Here is a 15786-nt window from a genome sequence, read left to right as displayed (position 1 = left end):
TGACACATAATTGTAAAAACTTTGATGTACAAAGAGTCATCCCTGGAATCTTCCGCTTCAGGCTCGGTCCCCTCCCCAATCACAATACAGGATGGTTTTCAGATAGTAGGAACGCGTGTGCTGTGACGGATCTCATCGAGTGTGGGCCTTGATCTACTATAACTCCTTTGAAGAGGGGTGATTCTTTACAGCTGGGGCCATAAACTACATCTGCAGGGCTAGCTGATAGCCTAGGACCGGCCTGGACAATCGGACACAGAGGAAAAGGAGTGTCAGAGGGTGCGGTAGTGAATAGGGCGAAAGGGAGGTGTCGGGCGGGCCCAGGGTGTGATTCTCAGGGAAGAGCAGCGCAGATGGGGGGAGGTTTATTACCCATGCATAAGACAGAGAACAAGGGTGACCAGTGCCTGGGGGAGATGCTTGCGAGGGTGGGGAGCCATGCTAAGGATCGACAGCGTGCAGAGAGTGGGTCTGGTCAAGGCATCTAAAATGACTGCCGTGCACGACAAAAGTGTGGCATTTGAAAAAAGGCAAGATGGCGCAGACAATGTTTTTCAACACTTCCTGATTTCCTTCGAATCGAACGTTAACAGACGTTGGAGCATATTACCAAAGTTAAGCGATATTTATCCCTAACGATGCTTAGCAAAAATTTTTTTACCGCTAAGCATCGTCAGAAATTATCGCAGATAAACCTTGCTATTATCAAGGTTTATCGCAAATGCCATAAAAAACGACCGCAATGCATTAATATCGCTGAAAACTCAGCGATATTCATGCATTACCGAGCTAATGCTCTTAGCCATGTTATCCACCTCCCATTGGATAACATGGCTAAGAACTGCTCAGGGCAGGTGGTAGCTTTTGGAGATATTCACGCTTAGCGCGAATATCTCCAAAAGTTGGTAATAGGAGATAGCGATGTTAGCGACTGTTTCCAGTCGCTAACATCTTGGCATGCCCACTTTGCATGTCATTAGTGATAAATATCACTGACATGCAAAGTGGGGCCCAAGATGGTCGCTATCTCCTACTAGCGGTCGCTAACTGGTGTTAGCAACAGCTAGGTAATACAGAGATAATTTTATCTCCGCGAAGCGGAGCGCTGTTACAGATATATATCTTTTTTTGAACGTTAATTTCTCAAAATCCACTGAAGCACATATATTGAGACCTAGCAAAGGCACATCGAGCTACCAGTCCCTACAATTTTGCCAAGTTTCGTGCAAATCCATTCAGCCGTTCGATTATTATTATTATTATTTTTTTTGCCCCGCGGGGCCCTTTTAAAACCTCCACATCAAACCTAGGGGGTCAGGGAGGATCTACTATGCCCCCTTATGGTCATTTGCCCCTTCGCTTTGGCCTCCTCTTGTCTCTCGATCCTACCGAGAGACAAGATGGCGGCCGCTACGGACTGTTTGGAATGTTTACAGACGCCGGAGAACCAATCAGCTTCGCTTCACAAAGCTCCGTAACGCGTAAAGTCCGCGAACCGGAGCGCTGCCTGGTCTGCTGTTACAGATATATATCTTTTTTTGAACGTTAATTTCTCAAAATCCACTGGAGCATATATATTGAGACCTAGCAAAGGCACATCGGGCTATCAGTCCCTACAATTTTGCCAAGTTTCGTGCAAATCCATTCAGCCGTTCGGGCTAAAAGTGAGGCCAACCGCCCTATGGAAAACTCAATGTTAAAAACACGTTTTGGGACCCCCCTTTTTTCTCGGCCCCCCCTTGACGAACCCCCCCCCCAAATTTTCAGGGGCTGCTCAGAAACAAAATGTTCCATTTTCCTGAAAATTTCAGCCAATTCCGTCCACAAACGCCAAAGTTATTAGACATAGAATTTTCAAAAATCCCATAGAGAAAAAATCCTAACTATATATACCTACTGGCGACCGGCAGTAGGTAATATATGTGTGTGTGTGTATATATATATGTGTGTATATATATATGTGTGTATGTGTGTATATATATATGTGTGTATATATATATATATATATGTGTGTGTATATATATATATATATATATATATATATATATATATATATATATATATATATATATATATATATATATATATATATATATATATACCAAAAAAGAAGCAGAGAACTCTGGGGAGTTCTCAAGTTTAGGAGGAAAGCAGCTCCAATACAGAGCACTCTCAAGACCAGCGGCACTCTAAATTTGCTCACCTCAAATGTCTACTTTTCTATCAAAGTCTTTAAGCGTAGGATGAGCACAGTGCCATCCACAACGAGATAGAAAGGGACAAAGTCTTTTACCATTTCCACAGCAAAGTCTTTCAGCATAGGATTAGCACATTCCTTGCCGAGCTGTAAAATGGCCAAAGCCTTTTACCACTCCAGGCACAGTATTACAGCTTTGGATTAGTAAAATACCATCCAAGCCAACCTGAAATGAATAAAAGCAATCTTTGACACGTGTTTTGCTTTCATTATAGCTTTTCAGAGAGGTAAAGCTTTGTCCAGACACAAGGGAGCACCCAGTATAAGTCAAAACAAAACCCATTAAGGCATAGAGTGACGCATAAATTATGCAAAAAAAGGAGCAGAGAACTCTGGGTAGTTCTCAAGTTTAGGTGGAAAGCAGCTCCAATATAGAGCACTCTCAACACCAACGACACTCTAAATTTGCTCACCTCAAATGTCTGTTTTTCTATCAAAGTCTTTAAGCATAGGATTAGCACAGTGCCATCCACACCGAGATAGAAAGGGACAAAGGGGCAGATTTACAAACTCCTTGGGACAACTTTACGCCACCATTGTGCACCTTCTGTGACATCTATCAATCCTTGCACCACAGTGTGCCGCATTGTAAAATCGACGCATCAATGGTGGTGCAAGGTTTTTTTGCGTGACGCAAATTAACTGGCACATCTCTGCTGATATGCAGAGATGCGTCAGTTCTTGTAAATTTGCCCCAAAGTCTTTTACCATTTCCACAGCAAAGTCTTTAAGCATAGGATTAGCACAGTGCTATCCTTGAGGAGCTGTAAAATGGCCAAAGCCTTTTACCACTCCAGGCACAGTACTACAGCTTTGGATTAGTAAAATACCATCCAAGCCAACCTGAAATGAATAAAAGCAACCCCTGTCGCGTGTTTCGCTCTAATTAGAGCTCTTCAGCGAGGTATAGCTTTGTCCAGACACATGTGAGCACCCAGTATAAGTCAAAACAAAACCCTTTCTGGCATAGAGTGATGCATAAATTATGCAGAAAAAGAAGCATAGCACTCTGGGTAGTTCTTAAGTTTAGGTGGAAAGCATCCCCAATATAGAGCACTCTCAACACCAGCGACATTCTAAATTTGCTCACCTAAAGCATCTGCTTTCTATCAAAGTCTTTAAGCGTAGGATTAGCACACTGCCATCCACACTGAGATCAAAAGGGACAAAGTCTTTTACCATTTCCACAGCAAAGTATTTAAGCATAGGATTATGTAGACTTTGATAGCAAAGCGGTGAGCAAATTTACAGTGTCACTGGTGTTGAGAGTGCTCTATCTTGGATCTGCTTTCCATCTAAATTTGTCCTACCTATGGATGTTATGCACCCTGCACTTTGCTTGTTATCTGCTCTATGGAAAAGCTGTGTGGATCACAGAGGCTTTGAGGTAATATATATATATGTATATATATATATATGTACAGTCACAATGTAAGCCCAATAAAGCCAAATATAATAAATATAAATAATATAATAAATATGGGGAGGTAGCCACACGGCCCCTCTCCTTTTTTTGTTATATTCGACTCTGGGAAGGGGCAACACGCACTCTCCCCTGTCCAACTGTATTTAGCCCCGGGTCTCTGAGGCCAACAGGCCAACCCTAAGCTGTGTGGCAAAGGCTCAGCCACCACCACTGATGGCCTCTGGTCGTTCACGTTGTGGGAGTTGTCTGCCTGCTTGCGGTTGGCCTCGGGCCTGGTACCAGGTCAAGCACTGTGGCCAACCCCTGCCACAATTACTGAAGGACCTGTGCAGCGTGGGATTGGCTGCCTTTGGGGGGATATGCTAGAGAGCCTGGCCGCAGGCAAGACTCTGTGGCCAGTCCCTCAGCGTGCATGACCAAAGGCTGTGTGCAGCATGGGGTTGGCTGCATGCAGTGGGTTGGCCAATGCACCCGCCACGCACAATCAAAGGCCCAGCGCAGCACGGGGTTGGCTGCCTTTGGGCAGGGTTGGCATCATGCTGGTGTTATCGTTAGGTGAAATTTTCAGTTACAACGTAACGTATTAAACTAGAAAAATCACAGAATTTCACCAGTTATAGTTATACTTAGCGCAAGTAACTATAACTCGTGCCCTAAAGTAACTATACCTCGTGCCCTCACCATGCACTGCTAATTACCCCGCATATTAAATCACTCATGACATATTCTATGACATCATTGATAATATCACTGCAACATTTACAATAAAATTATTGATGTGAAAACTGTGATGGCTTGGGCACGAGTCACTTAAGTCACTGAGCCATCATACCGGCTTATAAAATAGGAGGGCATTCCTCGTGGATCACGTTCATGTCCTGTGCATTTATTTCCAAACTCCATGCATATTAGGCAGTATGTCACCAGGAGTCAAGCTATTCCCGGTCCACTGAAAAGTTTTTTCTTCTTCTGCAGCAGAACACCCCTATGAGCTGGCCATGTACCTGTACTTCCTAATGCAGAACCTGTTCCCATCCTGGGTGGAGATCTATGCCATGGCTGAGAGGGTCATGAGCCTTCTGGAATCAGAAGACACAGAATTCTTTACACATCTCCAGAGCAGCTTCCGGAACAACGTTACATTTGACCCAAAAGTATAATTTTTGAAACATTGTTCTAAATTTGTTGAGAGGCAAATAGTTCTGTAATGTGTTATTGTGACCATGTTGATGAAATAAGTTTGATAGCGGATCCTAGCCTTATTTGAAACTGAACAAAAACAATTACTCACAATTGTTCAAAATGTATATTATTAATGTATATTAAATTGGACAACATTGGCAGATAAATTAAACATGTCACATGCATTCGTAACACACAGATATCCTCTTGCTCACTATCTCTTTTCTCTCTCTTTCTGTATCTCGCTTTCATTCTCCCGCTCTATTGCTCTTTGGTGCCGTTGTAGTGTAAAGTATTAACCACAGTGGACTAGGGAAACGTGCATGTTTCTTATGATGTATTTATCAGTAACTTTTGGCATGTATATGCCGTCATTTTGAGTTCAGTTTTGGAATGTACTAGGGTTTCAGAGGGAGATGCAAGTTGGTGTAGATTTGGTCCATTCTATGAGGCTTGGAGACTTGTCACTGAGCGGCAGATTTACAAGCCCCTTGCGCCTCTTTTACGCCGCCGTTGCGTCACTTTTGTGATGCAGCGGCAGCGCAAATCCAGCACCATGATGCGGGGTACTTACAACGTGACGCATCTGGGAGATGCGTCACGTTGTAAAGCTCTGCGCGACAGGAAGGCGTTCCTGCGCGGGGGGGGGGCGTTCCGGTGAAAGGAATGCCTCCTAAAAGTGGCTGAGTGAAATCTACAAGATTTCACTCACTCACTTTTAGGGCCATGCTGCGTCAAAACCCTGCGCCTGCTTGAAGCAGGCGTAAGGATTGACGCAGCATGTTATAGATAGGGCACCCCCGAGCCTTGCTGGAGCTGCGTCGCATTGCCCATCCAAGCGCCACGGTGCGCCGCATTGTAAATGCGGAAAACAGAACAGGGTGGCTGGACAGGATAATTATCAACAACAACTTTCAGCCACGTAGTCAGAGATATACCACGCGACCGCCGGGAGAGAATCCCAAATCAAATTTATTTTCTAATGAGACTCAAATTTTAAGGAATCTAGGACATGAACGCAAACAAAACAACTGTTTGAAGTATAAAGTGAATGTGAACCAGTCCTACAGACTGTGAAACCATGGGACAGGCGGGGACACCTCCACCCTGTGGTAAACCTCCATGGGTGCCACTAGGACATAACTACACCGATTCCTTTGGACCCTAGTTGTGCAACCCGCTTCTAAAAACTAACCACAGGCTTGGTTGACAGGCAGGCATTCCATTCCATCTCCCCGCCTGTCCCATGGTTTCACAGTCTGTAGGACTGGTTCACATTCACTTTATACTTCAAAGTTTTGCACTGTATATAACTACAATTAATATTGTTCACTGAATTCTGTATTGTTTTTGGTGTGTTTTGCTCACTAATGTGGCTTCATTCACTTTTGTATGTATTGTATATTTGTAAATTCTGTATATTTGTAGATATTGCCATCAGTAATCCACTGTCATAACAGTTGTTTTGTTTGCGTTCATGTCCTAGATTCCTTAAAATTTGAGTCTCATTAGAAAATAAATTTGATTTGGGATTCTCTCCCGGCGGTCGCGTGGTATATCTCTGACTACGTGGCTGAAAGTTGTTGTTGATAATTATCCTGTCCAGCCACCCTGTTCTGTTTTCCTTGTTGCTGAGATCCGGGCTGGGCAGACGTAGGATCCAAAACCTTCACTGTTCTACAGCATTGTAGTGGTGGTGCACGGGTGGGCAGATGCGTCGCAACTCTTCTGGTGCATCTCTGCTGATTAGCAGATATGCGCCAGAAGTCGTAAATCTGTGTCTGAGTGCGTAGTTTCACCTGTTACTGAATCTTTTAATGGTCCCTCTCAGGCTTTGACGTCCTTCTTCAGCATAGAGTGGCCTTCATATCAGCAAAACACCCAAATCCTTTTGAAGATAGGTTGAAAAGAAGACCAATTTGAGTTTGTCAAATATTTTCCAGAGACCACTGAAAACTATATTTGGGACTCCTGGCTTAAGGTGAATCCTCTGAGACAATATTATGTTTTAGGACTAGAAACAACATATTGTAATTGACATCCTTTACTGCCCCCAAACACCTTTTTTGTTCAGACTGTTCAGCTAAGCGAACAAGTGGAAAATCCAGGTTTCTGGATTAATAGCCATTTTACACTGACAAAACCCTGATGCAAAAACAAAGGGTGTTATTTATCTTTCAAATATATTATGTGGGATACTTTTTTAGGAACTTGGGGAATCAAGAAATAAGTCCTGGTTCATCCTGCAGTTCCATTCTGTTGTACTGAAAATGTATTTGCGCTAGGCTCCTAGTAAAAAAAATATGTTTGCTGCAGGTTGCCTTCACTGCAGGTTTGCAAAAGGACTAAACCAAGTGGTCCTGTCTGTGCTTCCCAAATAGACCTCTACTATCTTCTCGAGTCCGAGCTAAAACATGTAAGATAGTGGCCACTGCATCACCTCTTTGAACCTGGCTAGAAAAAACACAGCATTATGTTCCAGAAGAGTAATTAATCAAAAGTGTTACAATGATTCAATTTCCCATTCACACTGAGTGCAAGCAATGATGCCCTAAAAAAAGTTCCCAGGAGATTCGAATTTAAAGGAAAATAATCTTAAGATCCTCAGAGGGCTGAAGCAATGGGTGTTTCCTTTCCCCTCACTTACTCAGTAGAATGCAATATATTGTCGCTAAGAATTCCTTGCACTATCCAAATCCTGGCTCAAGGTTCCACAATTCTGCCCTGACCTGTTCTCCAATTCATTAAACCCTCTTTCAGAATCCCCAGCTCTGCTCAGATCCAGCTAACTACTCCCACAATATGTAGCATTATTACTAGTTTGTTAGACCTTTTCTCTGTTATGTTTCCCATATTCTCCTAGCACCATGATGTTATGTTATGAATGTGTTCTCATTAAATAAATATATTAATTAATTTGCTATACTAGACAGCCTCACCCCCATTATTTTTCTGTCTCAGCCGTGTAAAAAAATCTTGGCAAAATTCTTTAACATTGTCACTCTATGTCACCCAGGATACTTTCACCACATTCTTATTTGCAGGCTCCAATCTAGTGTCAAGACGGTATTCTACCAGAATATGGTGTATTAAATATTGTTCTGGAAAATCTGATAGCTAGAATATCGACTATCACATGACACAAAAGGTAACTATATAAAGGTATAGATCCAGGTATATACTTAGACGATATGTACTGTGGTTCTGAAGATTCTGGATTCACGTGATCGTTCTGGACTCGAGAATTAAAACTTCGTCGAAACATGACGAATTTGGTATCAAAAGAGGGATAAACTTCCAGCAGAATTGTCGTTTCTTCCAGATATTCTTTGGGCTACTGGCCCTAATGATGTAGGTCTTTTAGAAATTCCACCATATATTGTAACATTGAAAGCTAATGTTAAAATGCCACGAATTCCACAATATAGGATTTCTAGTGAAGGTGAAAAAGTTTTACTAGCGATCGTTTACGAATTGATTGACAAGGATGTGATTCAAGAAACACGAGGAAATGTTTGCAATAGTCCTGTTATGCCTGTTTTAAAACGAACTCACCCTTCTCAGCCACCTGTGTACAGATTCGTGATTGATCTGAGAGAGGTGAATAAAATAGTTATGCCACAATTCCCAGTTGTCCCCGACATTACCACATTATTGACTATGATTCCAGCATCTGCCTCTTGGTTTTCGGTGATTGACCTGAAGAATGCCTTCTTCAGCATCCCGATTGCTGAGGAAAGCAGGGATATTTTTTCCTTCAGTTTAGGAGGTCGCAGCTTCCGCTTTAAGCGCGCTCCTCAGGGCTACTGTGAAAGTCCATCAATATACAGTCAAGCTCTAAAAACACAGCTTGATACGATTGTTTTACCTGAAGGTGCTACTCTTGTACAGTATGTGGATGATTTACTCATTGCTGCAGACACTGAGGAAATTTGTAAAAAGGCCACGCTGTCATTATTGCGTCATCTGTGTGATCTTCATCACAAGGTGTCACTTTCCAAACTGCAGTATTGCCGACAAGAAGTGACCTACCTAGGTCACCTCTTATCGAAGGAGGGAAGGAAACTGACCCCAGAAAGAATTCAGGCAATAGCGAAATTGAATGTGCCAAGAACACAGAGAGAAGTGCGTGCTTTCTTGGGCATTACATCGTACTGTAGACAGTGGATTCCAAATTTTTCGTTATTAGCCAAACCCTTGGTGGCATTAACGTGCAAAAATACACCCAATCCCATTCCTTGGTCTGAAGAGTGTCAGCAAAGTTTTCTCGAATTACGCACAGCATTGTGTTCGGCCCCTGTGTTAGGTACCCCCGACTACAGCAAGCCTTTCACATTATATGTCCACGAGAAAGAGGGCTGTGCATTGTCAGTGTTGACTCAGTTGTTTGGGGGTAGGCAGCGTCCATGTGCCTATTTTTCGTCGACCTTGGATCTGGTAGCACAAGCATTACCGAGTTGCTTAAGAGCCACAGCAGCAGCAGCTGTCTCTATTCGACAGTCTGCTGGTCTAGTAATGAATAATACACTAATCGTGATGGTCCCACATGCAGTAGACACGTTGTTAAATAGAACCAAGACACAGCACTTAACTAGTGCTCGACTGTCCAGTTACGAATTGACACTGCTAGCGAGCCATGTGCACATAAAAAGATGCAGTACCTTAAATCTAGCTACGTTGTTGCCAATTGCAGAGGAATCAAATGTTTCAGAACAGCACGATTGTTTTCTCAGAACAGAGGAAGAAACGAAAGGGAGGATAGATTTATTCGATACCCCTCTTGCTGAATGTGATGGTACATTATGGGTGGATGGTTCATGCTTTAAGCTCCCGAGTGGTGACACAACTGCAGCATATGCTGTCACGACTTTGCATACAGTTGTTGAAGCTGCACGTGTCCCACATAATTCGGCTCAAGCAGCAGAATTAATTGCACTCACGAGAGCATGTGTGTTGTCTAAAGGGATGAAAGTGACTATCTACACTGATAGTCAGTATGCATTTGGAGTGGCTCACAGTTTTGGGCGATTGTGGAGAGACCGTGGATTCCTGACTTCACATGGAGCTAAGATTCAGCATGGTCAGTTGGTGAATGAGCTTCTTGAATCACTGACCTTGCCCCTGCAAATGGCGATTGTGAAATGTAGTGCTCACAAGAAGGTGACTGATGATGTAGGTCGTGGAAATGCATTTGCTGCTGAGATCGCGAAAGAAACTGCAAAGAATGTAATGAGCCGAATGTATGTTGCAGGCCCTGCAAGATGGACTGGTGATGTTGGAATGTGTGAAGACACAGTAGAGAGCGTGAAGTCCATTCAAGCTGAGGCCACAGAGAAAGAGTTGAGTACGTGGAGAGAAAGTACGGGTAGAATGGATGCAAATGGTTGCTGGATTGAATCATCAGAGCATCAGAGATGGTTGTTACCCGATGCATATGTGCTAGCAGTGGTCACAATGGCTCATGGAATGGCTCATATCAGCGTTAAAGGGATTTGCGAGTTGTTGGCCCCAGTATGGAAGAATTCAGGGATTCCCAAATGTGCAGAGAATGTTGTCAAGAATTGCATGGTATGTTTGAAACACAATCCTGGTAGGGGAACCCCAACTTCAGCTGGTCATTTTGCACCTCCTACGTACCCGTTCGAGGTTTTGCAGCTAGATTTCATTCACATGGAGAGGTGCAACAATTTAAAATACGTACTCGATGTTGTTTGTGCCTTCTCAAGATGGGTAGAAGCCTATCCCCTAAAAGACAATACTGCCTTGTCCACAGCAAAAGCCCTTGTGAAAGAGTACTTCCCCAGGTTTGGAATGCCTAGAATGGTCTGGTCTGATAATGGAGGTGATTTGTGGGTCGTGTGATGAAAAGAGTGTGTGAAGGGCTAGGTATCCGGCAGAAGTTCCATGCTGCAAATCACCCCCAATCAGCTGGATTAGTAGAATGTTACAATGGCACGCTAAAACAAAAACTGGCCAAAATCCAAGCGAGCACAGGTCTTAAATGGCCTGACGCTCTACCCTTAGCACTCCTGTCCACTAGGATGACTGTACATTCACAAGTGAAACTTAGTCCATACGAAATAGTTTTTGGCCGGCCAGCCAACATATGGGGAGTGCCTAGACCCACTAAGTTCAGCGAGCTTGAACACCCTATTTTGCTTAATTATCTGTATGAATTGACGGCTAAATTGCGTGGTTTACATCAACAGGTCCACAACACCCTGCCTCCGGTCTCTGAGACTCCGGGTCACGCCATTGACCCCGGTTCCTGGATCCTTGTAAGGAATTTCCAAAGAACGAAGAATGACCAGCCCAGGTGGACCGGGCCTCATCTCGTCCTTCTTTGTACAAGATCAGCTGTTCGGGTGGAGGAGAAGGCCAACTGGGTCCACGGGATCCATTGTAAGAAAATCCCTTTCCCTCTACCCTATGACCAGTGGGTCCAGAAGGGTGTCGCGGACCCAGAACCTGATACCGTGTCACGTGCCGTCCCTTTTCATGATCTGCACGTAAAAAGAACTGACTCTGAACAAGAAAATGAAAACATTTTGCACAAGGCTGTGACACCATCCGAGCGATTGAACATTAGAGAGCCTGACCTTTTGTTACAGGATCAGACAATACCTGGGAAACAACAATACAATTTGAGACCGAGAAAAACAAACTAATAAAACACTTTCTTTTTGCAATTTGAGACCAAGATCCATGAACTAATAAAACGGATATTTCCTTTTCCCCAAGTACTATTTTTGAAAGTGCAGCTCTCCCATCTAAGAAACTTGCTTATTTTTCTTTTTCGAACCGCCATCCGGGTTCCGCTGCTAGGGCCGCGGTTGATTAAAAGTCTTTGGGGTGCAGCCGACGGCGTTAGGTCGGTAGTTCTGGTTGGTCCAAGGGAGTTGCCCTAGACTGACAGAAGCATCCCTTAGCAGAGGCAACCTACCACCGCGGGCAGCACTTTAGAGAGGATGGAGTTTCCCGATGTGGAGAGACCTGCCAAACAAACGACCTTAAAGCGCAGACTATGTAACGTGATGACAGAGAAAAGTTTTATAATATTGTGTATTTTTATGCTATTCAGTGTCATGGTATTTTTAATAAGTTATGTTTTATTCTCTTTTCATGTAACATTTGCACCCACTGCATCCCCCAGACCTCTTCCCACTGTTTCCTCTCATTCTTTCCACCCTCTGCCTGATCACGAATCAAATAGGAGATTGGAGTTCATTAATAACTCCTTTGTTCAGTTGTTACATCAACACCAACTTGTAATGAACACAACTAACTGTTGGGTGTGCGGTCTTATGCCTCACACAACGGATAAAGGTATCCCTTATTTGGTCCTGCCATTTAGTCACAATGGTTCTGTATGGGCATATAGGACAATGTTCATATATGCACACGAAATCTACCCCCTACGTTCTGTAACAGACAATCCTAGGAAAAGTGCTCTAGTCAAGGGTATAGTAGACATGATTAAGGAAGGTATTTCTTATGAGACTATCCCTAGAGATGAGATACTATTATACATAGGATGGAACATGACCGGATATGGAGCTACTCTGAGTGAGAAACAGCAAGCTAAGAGATCGTCCCCGATTTGGATTGTACCCCATCAGGGTTATCTGTGTCTGCAAGGTAATGGCACGAATCCCAGGGCTCAGTTAGGGAAGAGTGTCTGTGCTGAAACGTATGTTTTTGGATCTCAGACCTCCCCTGCGTTTTTAGCAGCTAAGGGTACTTATTTCATCTGCCACGATAGAGCCTATACATGGTTGCCCCCTGACATTTCGGGCTCATGTTTTGTTTCCTTCCTGTTGCCTCCCACCTACACAGCAGCGGCAGACTACCACCGGACAAGGATAGGTAGAGGTGTTTTGAGTGAAGAAGACACTGCAGGTCAAGAATTTGGGGACTTTGCAAAAGGTTTTCTGCCGTTCTGGGGATCCATGGCTAACAGCAGGAACATTAGGCAATTGACAAGGGTAGTTGAGTCCACCGTGATTGAAACTACTGGTGCCCTTAGTAACTTGACTGCTGAGCTCCAGTCGGATCGACTTATGACCCTTCAGAACCGGGTCGCTTTAGATGTCATACTTGCAGACCGAGGTGGGGTATGCAGATTGATCCAATCTAGTTGCTGTATTTTCATCCCTGATAACGCTCCAACAGTGTACCAGGCCATCTCCAAACTACATAAGATTTCCGAATCTATTCATGTGGATAAAGGAGATTGGTCGTTAATGGGGTGGTTCTGGGAACTGATATCCGCCTGGGGATGGAAAATTCTGATGGTCATTGGGATGGTCTTAGCCATTCTTTTTCTGTTCTGTCTGTGCATACAGTGTGCTCCTGCAATATGTGGCTTCTGTGTTACATCATGTGTAAGGAAGCCTGTATCAAGAGATGAACTGAGTACTAGAATGATGTTACAGAAACATCTCAATGACTTTAGGAATATAGATCTGGACTCAGATTAACATGAGGATAGATTAATTGCCTATGTAAGGGCAAAAGGAGGGTTTGTGGTTCTGAAGATTCTGGATTCACGTAATCGTTCTGGACTCGAGAATTAAAACTTCGTCGAAACATGACGAATTTGGTATCAAAAGACCGAGAATGACGAGCACACCATGTACATATAATTTCAGCACATTCGAGTGACGATTTCACCTCGAAATCGTCATTTGCGTTCTGAAACCCTTCGCCTCCATTTATGTGTTGCCCTTTACATAGGCCTTAATCCAGCTGAATTCAATTCCACAAGGACACATACTCCTTAATCGACTTCCCTATGACCTGTGCAAGTTGGAACCATTGCCCCGGGCCGAACTCGTTAGGTCAGTTCCCCTCCCAGTGGCCGAACAAGATAGCATCAAGGCTCAACAGGCCATAAAACCATTTCAGCGCGCTCACCTGCCGTATCTTGCTCCCATCTGTCTCTACTCTTTTCGTTTCACTTACTTTATGGTGGGGAGGCGCCTGTTTTATTGGGGGTCCATCGATATCTGATGAAATGTTGGGCCTCACCGGGTGATTTGTTATGGGCAGCACGACGTGAAATATGTACATGTCATCATGACTCTGCTTTTCCTTTGTAACCAAAACCTGTAAATGATATATTTCAAATTCGAAGAATGTTTGCCTGAAGCTGAATATTCTGTATAAAGAGAGCAGCCTGACTTTGTAAATTCGAGCAGTCTCCTGAGAATATACTTCCCCGTGTGTTGTACTTCTAGGACACCTGTTACCTTGGTTGCAGCCAATAAATCGATCTTTGACTTCACCTAGAAGACTCTGAGTTTCTGTGGTCTGGATCAGGAAGAACCCGAGGTCTCTGGGTGTACCCTGACACCGCTGGGTTACCGGTTCTGTGCCGGTTCTTAAAAACCCAGTACCTCAGTACATTTCCAAACTGCGTAAATATGGAGTGAAATGTAGTAAATGTATACTTACCTCTATGCACCGGATGTATGACATTACAACGCATTCTTTTACCACGCATGCCTTTACAACGCGGTATTTACAACGCATGCCTTTACAATGCATAGCGCTTTGGGGTGCTGGATAGTGAATAGTTTAATTTACTATTCCAACTCCAGTCCCCGTGGATAGTAGGGAAGGTGTTGGATAGTAAATTAAATCTATTCCCTATCCTAGAGCGCCCCCCAGCGCAATGCGTTGTAATGGTTTGCGTTGTAAATACCGCGTTGTAAAGGCACTACGTTGTAAAAGTTGCGTTGTAAAGGTTGTACACCCTATGCACCTACCGTCATAATACTACTGAAGTGGATATTCTGGCTACAGTATTTTGTAAGATGATATTTTTGTACGATGTTCTGCCATACAAGCGTCCAGTTTCATTGTCTGTCTTCAGATGTATGCATTAAATTCACAAGCCTGCCCTGATAGATTTACTAATTTGTCCGCATTGCCACTTCCCCTTCCTTAAAATCCCAAATCTGCCCCAGCACCTTCCAAAGAATCTTCCGCAGTTGCATTGCATTTCATAAAGTTCTGCAGCTTTGCTCAAACTATTAACAAAAATACACAGCTCCACCCCAGCCTATTCACAACATGCCACAACTCTTCCCTCACTCTCAACACGCATATCAAACTTCACAAAATGACTCACGTCTTTCCCCATCCTATTTTTAAACTGTGCAGCCTCTCTTCTCTAAACCCCCAGATGTTTCTCAAACCCTACTCCAATGACACCAGTCTTACTTAGATTTGGGAAAATATGTACTTAATTATTTGGGCCATTCTGGATAACACTGTATTGTTACATATGGCTTCATGTAGTTCTTGGTGTTGCAGAAGTGTTGAAAGAATCCTCGTTCATTCAATATTCTTTGGGCAGGACTTCTTGGTGGAGCTTATTGCTCGTGAAAGGGAAGAAGCCCAGAAGATGATTCCCTCATCAGATGGATCGCAGCAGCATCAACCGCTTGGAAAAGAGCTTCTGGTCAGCCCAGTTATCTTCCTCAGAAAGTGGATGGGTGAGGTACATCTCGCAGAAGAAAAGTGATGCTTAGTGCTAAATGCCAAATAACTTTGTGGAAGGAAAGAGAAGGATGTTTATATTTCTGTTTGAAGCGTGTATCTTGTGCCATACTCTGTAATAGGGAGTATGGCACTTGTGTTGTTTCTCTTGAAAGACTTGACGGGGCAGATTGACAAGCCCCATGCGCCACTTTTGCATCACTTTTCCCATGTTAACAGTAACGCAAAACTGGCGCAAGGGGCCCGACATCTTTGAGTCTCAAGAAACTTACACAGATGTAGGCTCACTCCACTTGCGGCCCCAAGACTGCGATATGAGCTACCTCTGCCCTTCAGATAGTCCTTTTTAGGTTTTGCTTGGCAATGCGTACGAAGTACGCATGCGCTAGCAAAATCTTATGTTTTGCTCTGTGGG

At 43.6% G+C, this 15786-nt stretch overlaps 1 protein-coding gene across 2 annotated transcripts in view; it reads left to right on the top strand.

Annotated features, from left to right (window-relative positions):
* LOC144822378 (uncharacterized) overlaps positions 1-15786 on the top strand; it is a 1092528-nt gene that overhangs the window by 293552 nt on the left and 783190 nt on the right. The window contains exons 10-11 of one of the 2 annotated variants that reach the window (XM_078679822.1): positions 4659-4837; positions 15229-15372. In XM_078679822.1, coding sequence (XP_078535948.1) covers positions 4659-4837; positions 15229-15372 — 323 coding nt within the window. The remainder of the gene's footprint in view (positions 1-4658; positions 4838-15228; positions 15373-15786) is intronic. The other variant, XM_078679823.1, reaches the window with a different exon arrangement.

Source organism: Lissotriton helveticus, chromosome 3_1 (genome assembly GCF_964261635.1).
Source record: "Lissotriton helveticus chromosome 3_1, aLisHel1.1, whole genome shotgun sequence".
Taxonomy (NCBI): domain Eukaryota; kingdom Metazoa; phylum Chordata; class Amphibia; order Caudata; family Salamandridae; genus Lissotriton; species Lissotriton helveticus.
The sequence above is the reverse complement of the archived record's forward strand: the minus strand, read 5'-3'. Positions and strand labels throughout refer to the sequence as shown.